At 35.4% G+C, this 22676-nt stretch overlaps 1 protein-coding gene across 3 annotated transcripts in view; it reads right to left on the bottom strand.

Moving 5' to 3' along the window:
* PIBF1 (progesterone immunomodulatory binding factor 1) overlaps positions 1-22676 on the bottom strand; it is a 212723-nt gene that overhangs the window by 162468 nt on the left and 27579 nt on the right. For all 3 annotated transcript variants that reach the window (XR_010937036.1, XM_067713708.1, XM_067713710.1), the window contains exons 6-8: positions 5937-6070; positions 818-926; positions 365-546 (exon numbers count right to left, since the gene is read on the bottom strand). Coding sequence is in view for 2 of the 3 variants with exons in the window: in XM_067713708.1 (XP_067569809.1) it covers positions 365-546; positions 818-926; positions 5937-6070 (425 nt within the window). In the remaining variant the exon portion in view is untranslated. The remainder of the gene's footprint in view (positions 1-364; positions 547-817; positions 927-5936; positions 6071-22676) is intronic.

Below are 22676 nucleotides of genomic sequence, written 5' to 3' on the forward strand. Positions count from 1 at the left end.
CGCTGAGCCTGCGCGTCCGGAGCCTGTGCTCCGCAACGGGAGAGGCCACAACAGTGAGAGGCCCGCGTACCGAAAAAAAAAAAAAAAAAAGGTTATATCATAAGAAAAAATAAATAAAAATAATCATAGTGTATATATCGCTACCTAAAAGAAATAGGCTCTTGGTTGTTGGAAAAAACAAAATATCTTAAGAAAAAAATCAATTAGAATGAGTAACTTATGAGGAAACAAAATGAACGATTATCGTAATATCATCCTATAGACCTTACAAAAAAATCACTATTCTTCCCCAAAGCCATGAGTTCCCTCAAAGAAGCTGGTGTTAATTTATATCTATTGATATGGAAAATAATGTAAATCTTACCTTGATGTTACGTACTTTTCATACATCTCTTCTCTAGCCTTTTTGGTTTCTTCAAGTTGAGTTTGAAGTCTTTCAAGACGATCCTCTTCATGGGCACAGCGAACACTAAGCTCCATATTTTGGCGGTTGAGATATTCTTTATCTTTTTGCAGTAAAGTAACAGTATGCTGTAAGGTGGCTACCTACACACATGCAGAGACAGACAGTGTCCAGAGCAATGTCATCTTACTTTTCAAGGCTTACTGAGTTATTTTCTTTCATTTGTGCTTTTGTTCAACATATAAAGAGGGCTAATCCTTACCATGAAAATTTTCATATAAACAGAGCTACTAAAAAATCCCTTCTTTCTAGCAATTACATCAGAAAGGAAGAAAAATGTCCCTCTCACAATTCTGCCCTGAGCTGTGTCCACAATCACGGTACAATAAAATACAAGTGACTCTATAAGCTTACCTCTTTTGATAATTCACTTCCTTCTTTAGCTTGAATTATGTGAGAGGCTTCAAGTGTTTCATGTTTTCTCCTTAAGTCAGTTACTTCCTGTTCAAGTGCATCACGCTCACTATAAAATTCAAATACATTTATTTATTTTTACTAAAATAAAACTCAAACACATATGTAAATTCTATGTCTCTTTTTATAACGAACATTTTAAAAGCGTCAATTATGTTTCAGGAAACTGAACAGAGATACTTCAGTGTCATTCCATGAACGATAAAGTATCTGCTTTTCAAATTTAGAAGGGACTCTGTTCAAGACCTTGTTCAGATACATAAACATGAATTTATTATCTTCAAAAAATAAATATGTAAGCTACACTAATCAGCAAAGTAAATAATAAAACTTTCTAAGGTACACTCTGGTATCTTTTCATTAATCATCTTCAGTCTAATCTTGAAGCCAAAACTTTTAAAGAATTTAAAACATGGCTCTAGGCTTTCAGTTGTTAGGCTAAAAAGGCCTTAAATCATCACTCAGATTGCATAGATGATACACAGGCAGGCATTCTTGTGGTTATTTCATTCACAAATTGTTTATGATTACCCAGAGAGTCTTATTTCCATTTTCAGACCAGCTCTTTCCCCAACACAGCAAAACCAAGAACTGGACCAACCCTACAAACAGGTATCTTAAAAAATGAGCAGAGAAATAGATTTGCTAATTCTTAACTTGTTCTCTGCAGTGAGAATCAGTTCCTTTGCACTTGATTTCATTTACTCTCCTGGTGCTTCCATGGAGAGAGCTATTAAGAACTGTTTTTCTTTTCATTAGATTTTCAATAACTCATTTAGAAAGATGACTTCTAAGATTTCTTCTGCTTAACAAAGTATTATAATTATACTTGAGCAAAGCACAAATTGAAAAGTAACAATCACCCATAAACCCACTAATTAAAGATGACTATCAATATTAATATTTTGGTAATATTACTTTAAGTGTTTTATGCCTTTACATACAAATGTTTTTATTCTCACAAAGTAAGGACTTTTGTTATGATTTTTTAATGTAAAAAATAGATTATAAAGCATGATACAGCAAAATACTCATGAATTTGCTATCCACAGCTGACGACAGTTACATTTGTCTATATTTGCATTAAAGTTTTGTTCTGTTTTTTAAAAAGATAGAACACTATGAGTAAAGCTGAAGTTCCCTATATTTTCTCACTGTCCCAATATCATCCCCTAAAAACAATGATAAATTTCCATATTATATGTTTTTTTACATACTTTTACTCACCAATTGTTAATATTTTGTCATATTTACTTTGTAATATTTACTAAATATTACTTTGTCATATTTATTCTCTCCCTCTCTGTTGTTCATCTATGTGAATAAATATACATATGTGAATTTACATATATAAAAATACATACGCATATACAGGTATACACGTCTACACACACGCACACAATTCTACATGTGCATTTTTTTCCCCCTCAACTATTTGTCATACGCAGACATTAGGTCCTTTTATCCCTAAATAATTTGGTGTGAATCCAAAGGTTAAAGATATTCTCTTATGTAATCAGAATATAATCATCGGGACTTCCCTGGTGGTCCAGTGGTTAAAGTTCTCCCTTCCTTTGTCTTTCACGACATTGACCTTTTGTAGCGCACAGGCCAACTTTATAGAATGTTGCTCAACTGTCATTTGTCTGATGTTTTTCTATGACTAGATTTAGATTAAGCATTTTGGGCAGGAATATTACAGAAGTGATAATGTGTCCTCAATACATCAAATGAAGATATATTGAGATGATGTCACTTAATCTCATTATTGGTGACAGTAACTTTGATCATTTGCTTAAGGTGGTATCTGCCGAAGTTCTCAACTATAAAGGTATCTTTTTGCCCTTTGCAATTAATAGGTAATCTGTGGGAATTTTTTTCTTTTACAACGCTTCACAGTTTACTGAGTCCTATAAAATAACTGGATAATTGATTCTACACACTTTCAGTGACATCTGAAAGGAAGAGATATTCACCCAAATTTGCTATAGGATATATTTTAACATTCTGCTCTCTAATATACTTTTACCCAGTGGCTTTAGCTTCCAATGATGACTCTAAATCAAACAGTATTATGAGGTTACAAAATAGTAATTCCAATAAGCATATGTATTTATTGGTTGGCATTCTACTGTGAAGATCCTCTTTATTTACTAGCACACACTCAAGGACTCTTATTCTGTTCAATGGATTGTAACTCATTATCGTTAATATTCATCTTGATATTCAAGTTGTACCTATTTGGCCAGTTGGATCCCCTTCAAACTAGCTATCGTGGTGTTGAATTGGAATTAGAAATATCAGTATGATCTTATCCATAGTATGTTAAGCCATCCTTTCACTTGCCTCTTCATTGCGCCTCTGCCTACTGAAAGGGCCTAGAAATAACGTTCAATGTAGCAATGACCAGGACCCAAATCTTAATTTCTGAATAGCATTCTCCACTAAAAGGAACCAAGACTCCTTAAAGAAAGGGCTGAGGCAACGAAGTCACAAAATAAACCTGAGAACTTTCTGTTATGCCAGAAAGTTTAGGAACTGCTTGCTTTGGGGGTGGGAGGGTGGGGAAGAAAGAAAGAAAGAAAGATGGGCACATGCATTTTGCTTTTTAAAATTTAATATTATGTGTTTGACTTATCCATATATACATTCAGATCTAATTTAATGATTTTAATTGTTACGTAGAATTACATTATAAAAATAAATCACAATCTATTTTCCATGCTGCTGTTGAAAAGCATTTGAATTCTTTCTAATAATGATGCAGCTAACATCCATATATCTGTTTTCTTTTGCACCTTTGTGAGAATTTATCAAGGACATAAAAGTGATTTTTTTTCCCCCAGTTTATCTTATGTTTGTGATCAGACCATTTTTTAAAAATCCATTCTTTCTATTGAGTGAACCAAAGGATTCACAGTTTGAGCCACTCTTGCTTGGTTGTTTTTCTGTTCCATTTCTAGCACATGATGATGCTTATTATGTTTTTATTTCTTAGGTTTTCATTATAGAAAATAAAACACACATAAAGAGAGATGCTAAAGTGAGACACCTCCCCACCCCCACTTTCATCACTCACCTGCAAGAATTATCAACTCAGGACTCATCTTGGTTTGTTTACCCTTCATTCATGGCCACCCTGGATTATTCTGATGACTATGCCTTTTAGTTTTCTCCTTTCATATTTCACTTATTATTGCTATAGATTTATAGCGGCAGACAGGACATCAAAACACCAACTCAAAGTATCATCTTACCATCACAACCTACTTCATTTTGAAATGATTCTTTTGAAATCTAGCTTTCTTTGAAAGCCCAATAGTATAGCTGTCATGGATTTCAAGCTCCAACAATCACTATATTTTGACATAACAGTGCATACATAATAATACATAATGCATGTCAGTCATGCTGGGAGTAGGAGCACCAATGTTATATCCCCCAGATCCTGGCAAATTTACTTATGGTGTTTTATAATTTATAAAGCATCCATTCAATTAACAAACACTCATTGAGTGACTGCTTTAGTTCAAGAATTATTTTAGGTGCAGGTAGATGTAGCAGTGAACAATTAGGATCATCTCTCTATATATACGCATACATATATATACTTTCATAAATATTACTTTATTTGATCTTCTTAATTTATATAGTGCAGTTATTGTATTAGCACCATCTGAGAGATGACAAAACTTTGGCTTAGAATGTTAAGATTTCCTAGGGACATACAGGTAAAGTGGTGGTTCATTAGTACATTCCAGCAAAAAGAAAATTCTTTGCCTTAGCAGCAGCACAATATGAAACATATCCTCAGAAAGTATTATTTTTTGAAAGTATGTGTGCCTTTTGTCAAAAAGGAATAGCTGAAAAAACTTTAGATAAAACTGCAAACTATTTAAATTGATGCCATAAAATAAAAATAATCAAGTAAGATTTCAAAAATATTTACACACATAGGATTTCACTGGGTTCCTATCTTCTAAGGCATCACATTTTAAAAGACAAAAGCAGCTTCTAAATAAAATAAAAACAACTGACATAAAAATACAATCTAAATCCAACAAACTGCCAAAACTGCATGTTTCTGCGCAATGAAGACTAAGGTATATGTCAAGAGAATAAGAAGACATAAGGTATATGTCAAGAGAATAACAAGACAAGCCACAGGCTGGAAGAAAATATTTGCCAAAGACATATCTGATAAAGGACTATTATCCAAAATGTATAAAAAACTATTAAAACTCAACGGTAAGAAAACAAACAACCCAATTAAAAAATGAGCCAAAGACTTTAACAGACACCTCACCAAAGAAGATATACAGATGGCAAATAAGTACATGAAAAGATGTTCTGTATCATGTCATCAGGGAAATGCAAATTAAAACAACGAGATATGACTACACACCTATTAGAATGGCCAAAATCCAGAACACTGATAACAAATACTGGCAAGGGAGTGGAGCAATGGGAACTCTCATTCATTGCTGGTGGAAATGCAAAATGGTACAGACACTTTGGAACAGACAGTTTGGTGGTATCTCACAAAACTCAACATATTCTTACAATACAAGTATGCTCATGCTCCTTGGTATTTACCCAGAGGAGTTGAAAATTTATGTCCATACAAAAAACTGGCACATGAATATTTATAGCAGCCTTATTCCTAACTGCCAAAACTTGGAAGCAACCAAGATGTCCTTCAATAGGTGAATGGATAAATTATGGTACATCTTGACAATGGAATATTATTCATTATTCAATAGCACATTATTATCCAATGAATATTATTCAAAAGAATACTATTCATTATTCAAATGAGCTATCAAGCCATGAAAAGACATGGAGGAACCTTAAGTGTATATTTCTAAGTCAAAGAAGCCAATCTGCAAAGGTTCCATATGGTATGATTCCAACTATATGACATTCTAGAAAAGGCAAAACCATGGAGACAGAAAAAAAATAAGATACAAAGTAGAATTAACGACATTGATGGTAAGAATTCAAGTGACTCTGATGCATGCTAAAAATGAGAACAACTGTAGCCATCTTAACTACTTACCTCTTGACTTTACCATAGTTCTCTTGACGGTAGTCTCCTTGCTGAATTAACTGTTTTGTGTCTGCTAATTCTAAGGCCAAACGTTGACATCTAATTTGAAGCTCAGAGTAGTTTCTGCGATCTTCCTCATAAGTCTATAAATAAAAACAATAATAAGGCATTTCAAACCAAACGTACTTGACCAAATTCTGTACTGAATTCTTCTGTTAAGCTGTGCATATCTTTGTAATTTTAAAAAATCCTCAATTTTTTTATTTAGTAATGTTTCCCTACTCAAAGACAGGTAATCTTAAACTCACTGAGAAGTCTGTAAATTCATTTGTTTAAAACTTGAGCTCTGTTTTTTAAAGAAAAAATAGGTCAACTATGCTTTGGTTAATAGAATAATACATAAAATGACTACTAATGTTAAGGATGTTTTCAACATTTACTGAGTTACTATCAGATGCTAAGGACACAGAAATGAATAAAACACTGACCCTGCTCTTGAGGAGTTTACAACGAGAGACAAAGAGCCACATGAACATCAAACATTCACAATGAAAAATAGTTACTGAAGAGATTAACCACGCATTTTCAGTTGTGGTATTCAGAAAAAAAGGAGTTTTGTGGCACTTGGAACCTATTTCTACATTGATCTTCCTTGTACTCATCAGACTGGTAGAAAGGGACTGCAGAGATGTGGAAGAGGGGTAGAAGTGAAAACCTTAAAAGCACACCTGGCCCTGCTTACTACAAGCCTCGTTTCTCGCCATTTCTCATAATCATACTTCACCTCCAACCCTAATAAAGATCTGAGGTTCTCTGAACACACTACACTTCCTCTAACCCAGCGGTCCCCAACCTTTTTGGCAGCAGGGACCAGTTTCGTGGAAGACAATCCATCCATGGATTGGGGCTGCGGGGGTTGGGGATGGGGGGGGAGTTGGTTCAGGCAGTAAAGCGAGTGATGGGGAGCGATGGCGAGTGGCAGATGAAACTTCGCCTGCTCACCTGCTCACGTGCTGCTCACCTCCAGCTGTGCGGCCCAGTTCCTAACAAGCCGTGGCCCAGTAGCGGTCCGTGGTCTGGTAGCGGTCCGTGGCCCGTAGGTTGGGGACCCCTGCTCTAATCTGTTCGCACTGCCTGAATAGCTGAATACTGTCAATACTCCTTTAGAGTATTGATCTTAGTGTATCATCAAATTCGTTTTTTTACATCAGAGTGTAAACATCTCAAGGGCATGGACTTTGTCTTGCTCACCATTGGATCTCCATCACTTTACACAGGACTTGGTATAGAGTAAGAATGAAATACTTTTCAATAAATCAATGAAGAAATGCAGGAATATGGGAATGGGGAGGAGAAGCAGGACACAGAGACGGAGTTCCCACTTCTTTTCCCACTTTGAGCTCATCAGATCTTGCAAGCAGTCATCAACTCCACCCCCAGAACCTGTCACGGGAAATACATCCTGTCCCAAGTCATTCTTTTTTAAGGAGCTGATGAGCTCAGTGTGGTCAGATTCAGTCCACAAATACTGACCGAACTATTTCTAACTGACAGGTCCTGGGCTAGACACTGTAGATACAAAGATAAGTAAGACTGTTTTTGTCCCCTTTAAACTATTAGACATGACTTTGAAATGTTAGCTCCCACATTTCTATCAAAAGGCTGTTTGAAAAATGTAATAATGGAAAAACTATACTGGCTGTGCTTTGCTTTGGTACATACTATGTTCTTCTGCACTGATGTTCTCCATGAGAATGAAATGCTACTATGTGGTATTTATTAGAGGATCATAGCTGAGGATACTCTATCATCTCCCCAAAGAATCATCACACACGTCATTTCTGACTTAAGTCCCAGAAGATGCTTTAGGTCCCCTGAAGAATGCTTTTACCCTTCTAAACACTACTAATCATGTAACTGTTTTGGGAGAGTGTATAGTGTTATAGTTAGGATGGAAAGCTCCAGAATTCAACTGTCCGGAACTGAATTACCTGCAGTAACGCTTCGAGCAGGTTTACATCTCAGCACTTGATTGTCCTCATCTACGTCATCTACCCTGTAGAGTTGTTGTGAAGATTATATCAAGTAATACATGAAAAGTGCTTATAAAAATGCTTAGCACATAGTAAATGATCATGAACTATAAATTAATATCATCACAATGCTTTTCCTTTGCTTTGGCTCCTAGGGAGATTATAGCCAAATTGATAGCTCGACCTTAATAATTGCACAAAGACTGGGACAGACTCCTGAGGAATATAAACATTTAAAGGGTGAGGAAAGGACAAAGAGCCCTAGGAACCCGAGGGAGTATTCACAGAAACAGAGGGTGAACCAGGGGTGTGTGGCAGGGACAACCGTAGAAGAGCTACTCTGAGGAGACAAGACTGTCAGGGGTACTAATTACTACTGAGAAGAGACCCATAAACAAATCCATTAACTCTTCAGGGATGGGGACAGAAAGTAGACTGCCAGGGGCTAAAGCAAATATATCTGAATATACAATATGTCCTTTTTCGTGTTATGATACATGCATTCTCTTGCTTAATACTTAACTTTATGATGGAGCAAAGTATTATCCTCATTTTTACAGTTGAGGAAACTAGGCTTGGAGAGGATAAAAGTCTCAGAGCTCATGAACAGTGTGGTAAGGACTCCAATCTAAATTTGTCAAACACCCGAACTGTAGGCAATTCTCTCCTTAGTTTAAGAGTGCAGAAAGTGAAGTAGCTAGAGAAGAAAATAGAGATAAATGAAGGTTTCAAAAGATGGAACAAGCTTGGACATGTTAAAATATCGATGGGAAAGAACAGCAAAAGAGGTACTGATGCTGGAGAAAATGGGCATGGTCGGGGGGCAGAGCAGTAAAGCCCCTAAGAAGGCTCAGGGTGTGGGCTCCATCTTCACTGTGAAGACTTGTCTTAGACCAGCAGCCATGCTCATATCATGGCAGGCTTTTCTCCAGCTGATACAGTGTTAAAAACTTGAATTTGGATGTCCTCAGGTAGCTCTTATCAATGCCCTACAAGTCACAGAATACTCCTTACCCTACTGCTTCACCTATTTTCTACTATCACTTGGTTTCTAAAGGCATATGACTTTCCACTCCTTGAAAGGCTCTTCCCACTATAAACAGTAAGAACAAACAAACAAAACCGAAGGAGTGCAGATGTAAATATGCTTATGGCAAGAAACTGTGGGAGTTCTCATCTGAGGATTTCCATTTTCTCTGTGCAATGAAATACCAAGTCATTTGCTGAGAGGGAGAAGGGAAGTGGAAAGCTGGAGATGTGAGGAGAGTGGTGAATGCCTAAAATAACTGCTGTGAAAAATGAGAGAACTAGAAAAAATAGAATTACAGCACAATTGTGTGGGCCCGTTCGAAGTCGGTAACAATAAACTTACAGCCTTGTTACTGCCTCTGTGATTTTCTCCAGTAGCCCTCATGTAGAAAAATAAAGAGTTGAGAATCTGTCAGGCAGGTTCGATAAAAAGACAGGGAGGAATTCGACAACACTGACAAGAGAAAGGTTTAAGACTGATAACATGATGAAGAGGGAAGAAAAGACATTTAGGAAGATATGGATAAAAAAAAAATTATATGGATTGGCAATTCTGCTAAAGATAGGTTGAAAGCAGTTGATTGAAAAACGTGGAAATATAGGAAGTAGTATGTTCAGTGGTCAGCCTGAATTGATAACTTCAGAAGTAAATCAGTTCTGGGAGACAAGGAACAGAACGCGGGCCATGAACCTGAGTGCTAAAGAAAAGAAGAGGTAATCATTCAGAATGAGAAGATCAATGACGTGCAAGGCCAAGGTCGTGGATGAATCTCAAGAAGTAACCCAGGCAGCAGCTAAGGTAGAAAGGAAGACTAAATCTAGACCGCGGGTTCCACTGAGTAAAAAACAATGTCCCAGTGGTCTGCAAATGAAGAAGGTTATAGAGTAGGGCATCTAGATGAAATGAATGCCCCCTCAAAGGTAGGGGTTTATGTGAGTGTGGAAGTGCCAAAATCTAAGATCTAGAGAGGACATCAATACCTTGCCCTGAAATATACAGGGTATAAACTTCTGGAGCAGAGAGCAATTCCATAGGAGATATGCGTATGTGTGTATTTATTATATTGTACATGCATATGTCTGTAACATAGTATATATGTGTGGGTGTGAATATATATATATATATATATTCATTCGTTAAATATAAACATTATATGACCAAGTATAAGCAGAAGTTCAATACAGGAATGTACATATCCTACCAAATCTTCTAAGACTTTTCAACTGAAAAACTTCCCCTTAAATAAAATGATTACCCTTATATTTTGAAAAAAATAATCTGCTTCACTTACTATTAGCAAATAAAATACATTAAGGCATAGCTTTGGAAAAAAAATAAAAAATAAAAAATGAATCAAACCCATGACTGTGTAGAACTTTAAGGCTAAGGCTAAAGATGGTAGAGAAGACTACTTCGTATTACTCCTATGTATTCTTCCTGACCCGAACTCAGCAATACCTTCTGTGGGAAGACTCCAAGCCCCAAATCTGAGTTAGATGTCTGTCCTACATTTTTCCACAGCACCTGGTTCTTACCTCATCAGAAAACACATCACATGTGCTGTGAGCAGCCATTACTTGCCTCTCACATCAAAGGAAAAACTAAAGGAAATTTTCTATAATTCTAGTACCTAGTACTCTGCCTATAACATAGAAAGTATATAATTAATGTTTCTGGAAAAGAAGGAGCAAAAGAGGATATTAAATAGACTGAAACCAAAGAAGGAAAAAGCTTAATCTTTTCAAACATAAAGAAAGAGAACACAAAATTTCCAATCACCAGCCATTTCTAACAGAAAATTTCTACATAAGAAGTAAATAGGTTTGGTTAACAGCAAGTCTCAATGTCCTTTTTGAATAAAGAAAAAAAACTGCATAGGGATAATGACAATTAAGTCACTGAGATTTCAACTGTTTGCCAGTTTTCTACACATCTAGAATGGAACTGACTTTGATTGCCAGAGTTAATGTCATCTTTTCCATCTCCTAAATTATTCATAAGAGGAAATAATAGAAGGCTATCTCTAGCCTGAAAAAAGTAAATCTGTTATTGTAGTTGCAAGTTTTCTTGTCTTGTCTGTAATCCTCGGTTTTCCTGATACGCACCCTGAAGCTCCTTGAAGACCTGCCTTATCTCTGGTTACAGCCAGTAACCCTCACATAGTAGTTAACGCTGGAAATGTTTGTGGTGTCAACTAATGTTGAAATATAAAGGGACTATACAGCACTAGCATTTAAAATAACCAGCTCAAGATGTAGCAAAAGTGACTTTAAAAATTAAGGATTAATAAATCATCAGTTTTCCAACTGAAATTAAAGAATATTATCATAAATCTGCAAATAAAACACCTCAGTTGAAACAATGATATCAATGCAACATATACGCAGAATTTTCTCAAAGATTTTGAGAAAAGCAGCTTGAAAGGGGCTTCTATTTCTCAGTCTGGGTGGTGGTTAAATGGGTGTGTTCACTTTGTGAAAAGTCAATTAAAATTTCTTTACAACACAAACGTTTTAAAAAAGTAAGACAAGAGGCTTCAACCAGGAAAACGCTAACTGGGGAGAAGTTCTGCAGGGATCCTGGTCTTAGGAATGGAAAGGGGGACATGCAAGGGTCACACTGAAGGGGAAAAGGGCTGAGCAGGATGGAAGGGGGTAATAAAGAGACACTCAGTTTTTTACTCTATATATTTCTCTACTGTTTGATATAAAAACTGAAAAAATTATATTATACAGTGTTTTGGCAAAGTTATCAACTATTAGGCCTTTTATATTTAAAATGAGATGTCTTCTCTCCCCCATCCCCCTGCAAGGCTCTTATTTCCAAACACCACCAGCTGAGCGTTTCACAGTTACAGAATTTCAGAGATGAAAGATAGACTGGAGATAATCTATTACTAACGTCTTATTTCCATGACAAGAACATTAAGGCCTAGGGGGGTTAAGTGATTTGTCCTTAAGTGTGGCACTTCCACACTCACATAAACCTCTGGATTCCAGAGCTAGCAGAGATAGAGCTAGAATTTAGGTTCTTGAACTCATAAATAGTTCATTCCTTTCTTAATTTCAAGTTTCTGTTTTTTAAAGATTCTATTCCATGGAACCTATAAAACCACTGATTGGAAGTTAATATTATTTACTGCTCAAATCCAGAGTGTTAAAAAAACTTATTGCAAATTTTACAGGTTCAAATATGGCACATGCATAATTCATATTTAAATTTGGACTCCCCTCCTTTAAAACAATTACTACAATTATTCCTTAAATATATATTTAAAAAATAATTTGACAAAATAACATCGAACCTAAATGTTTTCTACAAAAAGTAAAAATGTATTCAAAGATTCAATAGGCACATTTTAAACAGCTGCTGTATAAACCCAAAAGCAATTACTTTAGATACAATTTCTAAGCATCATTTAAATCATCTGTCTCTCACACCATGTAACTGAGAAGAGAGTGGTAACCTATGTTTCAAAATAAATCTTTAATAAATGAAGTGATCTCCTGCCTGGGGAGAGACAGAGCAGCTAAGAAAATTAGAAATGGGAAATAGTGTCATTTATCTTATGGTCAATGGTTCAGATCAGAAGCAGTTTACGTTGGATAGCAGTTTAGTGAATGAGAAGAAATGTCTTGATTAGCTATTCTGAGAAAATGAGAATTCACTCCTCAGAACTCTTACAAGTTTCACATTGCCTATAATCTACTCCAAGCAACTAAATACTGAAAAGAACAAGAAACCTAATTAATCTTTGATTGTTAAAGACTGTTTCTTTAAGAAACAACAGTCTGTTTGCTCCCAGAGACTACTTTTTTGTTGTTGTTAAGATCCTCAAGAAATGTATTATTTAAGAAAAAATTCTGGACTTCTTCTAAGGTCTTAAGGAAAAAAAGACAAAACTGAAGAACTGAAAGTCTACTCTGGGTTAAAAAGAAAACATGAACATTTAAATATTTTATATTACATGATAATCTTCAATATCTTTTCAATAAATGTGAACTCAAACATAAAAGTTGAAGCTTTTCTAAAAGGAAAAATTTTAAACAATAATGAAGAAAGAGATGAGAGATGAAGAAAGGTAACTTTCATCAAGCGTTGTGGACATCAGATTAAGATAGAGACATGGGGTCAAATCTGTCTCTGCTACTAACTGCCCCAGCAAGCCAAGGTCTCCGGACCTTCTCTTTTTTTGGCCACCCTGGGTGGCTTGTGGGATCTTAGTTCCCCAACCATGGATTGAACCCGGGCCCAAGACAGTGAAAGCATCAAGCCCTAACCACTGGACCGCCAGGGAATTCCCAAGGTCTCTGGATCTTAACTGCTGCCTCTGCAAAGTGAGGACACTAATTCACCAACTCATTTTATGTGCCTACTATTGTACTAAACATTGTATGACTATTATTCATAACTAGCTCATGGATCTAGCAGAACCCTCCATTGCTAAAACATATGTTGATCTGTTGAGAGGCAACTTTTATAGCCAACGTTTTATTCGGCAAACTACAAGAACAAATTTGAAGTACTGGCCTTTCAACAGGTATTGACCCAAATATGACTGAACCAAAAATATTTAAATCTTAACATTTTAAAATAGACCAAGTGGCTAAATTATCTTTAAAATCTCCCTTACAATTCAAAGAAGTTAATTAAGTATATCAATGCAAAAAGGTATGGTTTCCCATGCCTTTTAAGTGATTTAGATAAGCATTAAAAGTATTAATAAGTGTGGGTAGAAAGAATAAAAAATTAAGTTGATTCACCAGTTTACGGTCAAGTTCAAATAATTTTTTTTTAGCTCTTTTTTTTTGCGGTACGCGGGCCTCTCACTGCCGTGGCCACTGCCGTGGCCTCTCCTGTTGCGGAGCACAGGCTCCGGACGCGCAGGCTCAGCGGCCATGGCTCACGGGCCCAGCCGCTCTGCGGCATGTGGGATCCTCCCGGACGGGGGCACGAACCCGCGACCCCTGAATTGGCAGGCGGATTCTCAACCACTGCGCCACCAGGGAAGCCCTTTTTTAGCTCTTGAAGCAAATGAGGATGTATGGTGCAACAACAGGTGACTCATTCATGGCAAAAGAAAGTCATTTTTGTTTTACAAGTAAATTACTGTAATTATTTAAAATACTTCAACAGTTTAAACATACACAAACAATTTTATAAATTTTTATAAGTTTTATAAATGAAAAGATATATATTATGGAATTATCATTACATACTGGTAAGTTTAAGAGCAAGAATTTCATATTTTTTTATCTCTTTCTTCCCTCTCTTCCTCTTTGACTCCCATCCACATCCCCAGGTAACTCACGTTAAGTAACATGTATCTTTCCCTATTCTTCTCCATGTTCATATACTCATGAACACACACAACACAAATGGGAGGATGGATACCTGGTGTAAATCCTAAATCAACTGATATGCTCTAATTCATTCTTGTCAATGATTGCACAATATTCCAGGGTGTACACTGTACGTGGTTTATGCAAACGTTTCCTTGTTGTGTTGACAGGCATTTATGGTTACATACTAGTATTTTACTCTATGGGACAGAGTCCCAGCACTGGGGTTGCTGTGTTGAAGAACGCTTATTTTCCATTTTAACTGATGTTGTCAGATGTCTTTCCAAAAGGCTATGGCAGTTCACTTTTCCATCAGTAACATTTGTATCTTTTTCCTTATATCTACACAGATATCAGACCTTTTCCATTTTTGCCAACCTGAGTTCTCACTGTTACTTTAATTGTATTTCCCAAAATGCTAGCTAGTTTGAGCACCTGGACATTTGGATTTGCACTTTTTGTGAAATGCCTGTTATAGTCTTTGCCCATTTTTCCATTGGGTTGTCTATTTCTTGTTAATTTCTAAGAGCTAGAAATAGTGCTGATACTAACTTTTGATCATCTGCATTCCAATTTTTGTCCCAAATGGGTACTTTAAATATTAAACTTTGCCTGTGGTTTCCTTTTTGTCTTTTTCTTTTAAAGCTTTTTGTTTCTCTGTCTTGGCTAAGATTACCCCAACCTCTAGAACAGCACTGTCCAATAGAACTTTCCGCAATGGTGAAAATGTTCTATATCTGTACCATCCAGTATAGTAGTCACTAACTACCTGTATGGCTAGTAAGACTGAGGAATGGAATTTTAATTAATTTAAATGTAAACACGTGGCCACTATATTGGACAACTCAGTCCAGAACTTAGCTACTCACAGTGTAGTCCATGAACTGGCTCAGGCCAGGAGCACTAATACAGTCCGGGAGGTGTGCCAACAGTGAACAGTCTCAGGCCCCATCCCAGAACTACTGTGTCAGTTTTCATCTTAACAAGATCCCCAGGTGACTCGTATTTACATTAAAGTTTGAGAAGCACTGCTAATAATCATCTAAATTAGGAAGTCTCAAAACTTCTTTGGGCCATGGACCCCACTGGCAATCTGGTAATACTTGTGAACCCCTTCTGAGACTGAAGTCTCTAAAATCAAAAATTAAAATACACAGAATGGCAAAGGAAACAAATTACAGCTGACCCTTGAACAACAGGTTTGAACCGTGCAGGTCCACTTACATGCAGATGTTTTTCAATAATAAATACTACAATAGCACACGATCCATGGTTGGTTGAATCCACAGATGCACAGTTGCTGATAGGGAGGGCTGACTACAAGTTATATGCAGATTTTTTCAACTGCGCAGAGGGTCGGCACCCCATGTTGTTCAGGGGTTAATTGTATACTGCAATAAAACTACTGAAATATTTTTTAAAGTTACACATGTCCTTTTTTATTAATGCACTAAAGATCAGATCCAGTGAGGGATCTTCAACTACACTGAAGTTGAAGTAGTGATGAGCATAATCTCTAAAGATACCTGCAATAACTACACTGTGATATGGAAATACCTGAATTCTAATGCTGACAGAGTCATCGGCAGTGACAGTCCTACTGTGGTTTTTGTATTTACCTGTAATTGAAGGAAATGCTAAATTTCAGTAAGAAATGAAAATAATGTTTTCCCCATTCCACCTGGAGGCTCGTGGACCCTGAGTTAAGAATCTGCATGATTACTGAAGTAATGGCCTAGATTTCCTTCTAAAAATTTTAATCCAACTGGAATTAATATGTGTATATGGTATGGAATGTGAGGACCAACTTTTTTTTTTAACGGATGAATAACATCCAGTTGTGCTAGGACCCTTATACTAAAAAAACACTCTTGGGACTTCCCTGGTGGCTCAGTGGTTAAGAGTCCACCTGCCAATGCAGGGGACACTGGTTTGAGCCCTGGTCTGGGGGGATCCCACATGCCACGGAGCAATGAAGCCCGTGCGCTACAACTACTGAGCCTGAGCTCTAGAGTCCGTGAGCCACAACTACTGAACCCATGTGCCAACTACTGAGGCCTGCGTGCCTGGAGCCCGTGCTCCGCAACGGGAGAAGCCACCGCAAAGAGAAGCTCGTGCACCGAAACGAAGAGTAGCCCCCGCTCACTGTAACTAGAGAAAGCCCGTGCGCAGCCAAAAATATAAATAAATAAATTTAATTTAAAAAAAACCCCAAACCAAACAAACAAAAAACACTCTTTTTCAACTGAATTGAACGACCACTATTGTGGTATATAATTAGACCTGTTTCTATACTTTGTTCTACTGATGTTTGTTTCTCTGCCAATATCACATTTAGTTGACCTCAGTAGTTTTGAAGTATATACTGGGATCTTGGTAGGCCCAGCATCTCAGCTTTCCCCACCTTTCACGTTTCTTCCCCCCGACATTTTTCTTGGCAATTTCAGAACATTTGTTCTATTCACATAAACTAAAATCATTTATCCAATCCCAATCCTTGTATGGCATTTCTCTCCTCCACCAAAATATCAAACATAGAAAATAACAAAATTATTGGGATATAATTTAACTTATAATTTAACTTATAATATAAATAAGTGCATTTATTATATATTTTATTTATAATATAAATATATAAATAACTGCATTTAATTAATATATTAACAGTATATATTAATATTAACATATGAACACACATAACAATATATATTTAGTATATATTAATATGTAGCATATATTAATAACAGTATATATTAATATATTATTGTATATAACAGTATATACTAATATATTAATAATAATATAGATAATATAAATGACTGCTTTTATTATATATTATTTATTCAGAATATAAATAATTGCATTTAATTAATATATTAACAGTGGAAAAATTGCTATTTTTATGACTTTGTCTCCTTTCTGAGATATAGTGCTTCCAGGTACAACAATAAGATTTAATCATTTTCTTCATGTAAGTCCATTACTTTCCCCATGAATTAAGTATTTTCCCCCAAGTCCATCTCTAGCAGTTATTACTCTAAACCTAGAGAAATGCTATTGGTCAATTACACATTTATCCTGCATTCAGTCACAATATCAGATTTCTACATTAATTTTAGCTGGTTTTTAAACTAACAGAAAAAAAATTTTAATCTCCTTTCAAATTTTTACATGGATAGTTTTTTTCTTCTTAGTGCATCTGCTAGGTCCCTCTAAGACCATGTTAGGTAATAATGAGCAACTCAGTCTGTGTCTGGTTCCTGATTTTTACAGAAAAAGGTTTTACTGTTTTGCCATTTAGGATAAAGTTTTTGCGGGCTTTTTTTAAGTAAATATTTTAAAGTCTCTTTATTTGGAATGGTCACTGAATTTTAACATCCTTTATCATTTAATGATACAATCACATGGTTATTCACCTTAAACTTGCTGATATAATGGATAATCCTTTCTGTCCTAGAATATACTTTACTTAGTCGTAAAGTATTATTCTTTTGATACAATGCTAGAATTCATTTTTGAACATTTAGTTTTTGCATCTTTAGTAATAAGTAAAATTAGCTGATAGATTTGTTTTGTTTTGCTTTTGTACTATCCTTCTCAGAGCTTTCCATCTTTTTCAATACTAGTTTCGTATAGCTTATTTAACTGGAATCAGCTGTGCTTATAGAAATCCACTGTAAACCTATCAGGGTAATCCATCTGTGAACCTGGTAACTTCATCAACAGTACATCTTTACTCACTCTGTAATACCTCTATGGTAATCGTTCTATTCAAGTTCTCCACTTCTGCTAATTTTAGTAATCTATATTTCGTTGGGACATTTTTTTCAGTTTTCAAGCTTTTCACAGAGCCACATGCAATATTAATGTCCAATAATTCCAAACTCCTTATTTTGACTGTTCTGTTTTCTTTCCTAAGATGACTACTAAATGTCTTTATTTTTCATCTTTCTCTTTAATAATAAAGGCACTTTAAGGCGATAGGTCTTCCTCTGGCCCAGCTTTAAATGTGTCTAAAAGATTTTGATATAGAATGTTCTCATTTTAATTGCTTTCTTGTTTTCACTTCCTCTATGATCTAAAAGATATGTTTCTCTTGTTTGTTTTTTGTTTCTTCTTTGATCTAAAAAATGTTTCCTAATTTCTAAACTTTTTCTGCTCACCTTTTAATTATCACTACTAAATTAGGATAAAAATAGGGACTACAAAATCTTTACTTAAAAATTTATTAATTTTACTATGTGGTCAAGTGTATACATGATAGTTCTGTCAACTTTTCACTGACATTTTATTTATTCATTTATTTATTTTTTGGCCACCCTGTGCGGCTGGTGGGATCTTAGTTCACCAACCAGGGACTGAACCAGGGCCCATGGCAGTGAAAGCACAGAGTCCTAACCATGGGACCGCCAGGGAATTCCCTTCATTGACATTTAAAAAAAAAGTTATTCCCTGGTCAAGGAATGTTAAGCTCTATACATAGCAACTAAATCAAAATTATTGATTGAATCTATTCTTCTAGCCCTGACTTATTTTTATGTCTATTAAGTCTATCCAGTTCTGTAGAAAGTACATTATAAACTTTCCCCCCATCATTACACTTCCATTAAGTTCTCCTTGTTTTTCTAAAACCCTTTTCTTTATAATTACTATGTTCCTTGATACGTAGAAGTTTATGTTTCTAAAATCACCTTTCATTATTGTTTTCTGTTACCGTTTTGTGGTTCTAATCTTATATTACTATTACATTCTTGTTCTTTTTTCATAACTGTTAGTCCATCCCTTTAATTTTCAATCTTTATCAATATGCATTAAGCATATTCCTTATAGATAAATAGAAATGAGTGTGGTTTTACAGTCAATATGGCAGTCTCTTTAAGTGGAATACTTTATTTTTCAGCTTCTGGAGGCAAAGGAGACTTTATCCACCTTATCTGGAGTGGGAGGGGCAGGGAGTCCTATAGATTTTTACAGGTTAAGCTCTGTCAACAATCTGTTCTGGTCTTGCTTAGGGCTTTCTCATACTGTGTCCAGGCTTTCACTCAGGCCAGGAGAGAAAAACCCCAAACATGGTAGCCTATTTCTAAGATGGCCTCTATCAATTTCTTCCCTTGTATATGGCAAGATATTCCCTGACTGAAGACTATTCCTTTTAATGCTCTGCTTGACTAAGAGAACATGATGATGTTGGTGGGACTTTAAAGTCCTAAGAAGACTTTCAGCTTTGGCCTGGGTTTCTTTATGCTTGAACACTTACTCTGGAGACCAACTGCTAGGTCCTGAGGCTGCCACGTTGAAGGATGCCTAAACTAGTCACATGGAGAAGCCAGCTGGAGAGTGATCTGGCCCCAAACATGTGAATGAAGACTTCCGATGACTCCAGCCTCAGACAGGTAAGAAATATCCAGCTGAGCCTATCAATATTCAGAGCTGTGACAGATAAAAATTAAGTCACGAAGTTTTTAGTGTGGTTTGTTATGCAGCAATACATAACTGGAACATTAGCTTTCCCAAAGCCCCAGACTTCAGTCAGGTCTAGCCACCTCCTAACCCTAATGTGAGCTTGGCTAAGAAGAGGCAGATCATTGGAACTGAAAAAAAAGGAAAAATGAAATGCATTTAGGGTGTCATCTCTTTCAAATATGCCTCAATAGCAAGGCTTATTCTTTCCGTAGTTTACGTTGACTAGCTCATGTAACTTCAAAGTGTTACAATAAGTGGGAGTTTATTGAGGTTTGAGTTTGGCATGGCTATACCCAGTAGTATGATGACTCAATTTTGACACTATTTTTCTCTATTTGAGCTGTGAAACCTTTATTCATACAGTGACCCATGGTAACATCTGGCCATTATTTGGCTGAAATGCCTATTTTACATATCAAGTTGATGGCTGTTTTTAAAATTATTTTTTGTGTTGCTAATGCCATGACAAAATTAAATGCAGACATAGGCATGAACGTCATGGGGATAATACTCCAGTATAAATTATTTATTCAGATGATCCAGCATATACAGCTATTAATTACTTTTTTATATCGATAAAGAAATTAAATCATAAAGTTAAAATGATTAAAAAAAACCCTCTTAGACACTCCAAATTATGTCTGTAGAATCTGGATTGAGATGTGTATAGCAAGAGAACAAAGTGTTCATAGTGTACCCAGATTGAAGCTACAGTACTTGGTAAGGTCCCTCATGAGTTGTTTTCCCTTCCCAAAATATGATGATATACCATCCTGGCTCCTAGGTTCAAAATTTCATCTCAAGACCTAATAATCCCCTCAAAATCTGTCCCTGAAATAAATTAACAATGTCACTGGATTTCTTTAAGATTATAAACACAGTGGCAGATGGAGAAAAAAAAAGGCCACATTACTCTTTAAAAATTTTTTCCTCTTACAGCCATGTATAAAACAATCAGCGAAAAGAGGCTTCTCCCCGATAACATCCTATTTTAAACTGCCTTCATTATAGCTTTCCCATGAACTGTTCCCTCCTCATGAAGTTTTATCTTTAAGTCATTTACATAATTTGTAAAAATACAACAAGTTTATAAAGAAGCAACAGGTTTTAGATGTATATGTAAGAAATGGGTTTTAGAACCTCCAAGTAGTAATACTACAGCTAGTGTTATTCTAATTATTATATTCGTGGATGTTATAAATACATTAAAATATTAATTATTATTATTATAATATATAAAATATGAAATTTAATTAAGAATATAAAGTGTTTTTGTACCTCAATAAGTAAACAACAACAAAGGAGATTTGTGTTCATGGTCCATGAACCTGCCACATTAGAATCCTAGGTTATTTATTAAAATTGAGATTCTTAGGTCCGTCTCAAACCAAAACCAGAACCTATGAAAGTACCCAGGAATCCAAGTTTTAAGCAGAGCTTATTCAACTTAAATGTAATACAGAGAGGCAAAACTATTATTGTTTACTAATGAATTTGTCAGATACCCAAAAATAATTACAACTGATGAGTAGCATCATAACATGTATCTTATAAAGGAATTTTAAATTCATCAGTTGGGCAGGATAAAAAAGAAACTTCAGAAAACAAATAGTTAATAATGCTCTGAAATTAAAAAACCCAACTAACAAGTATGTATCATTAATGAAATACTTCATTTTCATTCAAATAAAATTAACAGGATTATTCATGTATGAATACTTAAGATGAGGCTCAAGGTAATTTTGCAGAATTTTTCTCAATAAATGTAACTATGTTTCCTAAACAAGGAAGTTCTCTTAAACAAAACACTCTTCTTGCTTCCTAGTTACCAAAGTTCTCATAAGAGAAAAGTATTTCACCATTTCCTCATGAAACTTAATGGTTCTAAGTACAGACTCATTAATGCCCTATATAATATTGTTAACTTTTCTTTCTTTTGAAAAGAAACATTCTGAAATAACTCTACAATAGCACAACAGCTGCACATAGCTTAGCTACATGTACTGGACCAAAATTCTGACCTGATACAGAGAGATTTCATAAATAGGAAATAAACGTATAACACTTATGAAAACACTAAGTACCATACACAAGCTCATGTATGAAATACAGCTCAAAATATGCTATAATTAGACTATGTTACTGATGCTTATAAAAAAACTCTCAACTTGAAGTAAAAGATGAGCCCTATTTTCCAGGGTTAGTATCCAGATATTATTTCCAAATAACTAAAGATGTGGAAAAAAATAATGAAAGAAAATTCCAGAAATCTACTAAAATTGGCACTTCAGGAAGAGCGACTTCTTTTTTAAAGGTCAAAAATCACATTTTATTACATTTCACGTAATAGATATTGAACAAATCAGTTTTTCACTTCATATCTGCCATGAACTAGCAGCTTATATGAATAAAGGCACAATTAACTGTGTACTTGTGGGGCTTTAACATCTCTGAATGCTTTTGTTAGGTGTAATTATGAAAATCAGTGTAATAACTGAGACACCTTTAATCTGAAGACTACATGTTTTGCCAGAAAAGTTTCAATTTTTAAAAATTCTATCTCCCAGTTATAGATCTACTAAATTTTATTAAAAAAACATAGTATTTGATTGATTTAAGGCAATGGATATGAAATAAGGAATATAAATGAAAATAAGGTAACAATGTAACGCTTTGGCCTCTAGGTCAAAAATGACAAGATGTTTTGAGTAGCCCAAAACCGGTTACAGAAATAAATGGATATATGCTGCCACCATGTGGTAAAAAAAAAAAAAAAAAATTCAGTTCATTTTTGGAAAAGACAAAACTCAATCCAACAGTCTTAGTAAACCGGAAAGTTTGTTTTCCCAACTCCCAGTTTTAAAACTCAGAGACATAACTA

This window comes from Pseudorca crassidens, chromosome 18 (assembly GCF_039906515.1).
Source record: "Pseudorca crassidens isolate mPseCra1 chromosome 18, mPseCra1.hap1, whole genome shotgun sequence".
NCBI lineage: Eukaryota > Metazoa > Chordata > Mammalia > Artiodactyla > Delphinidae > Pseudorca > Pseudorca crassidens.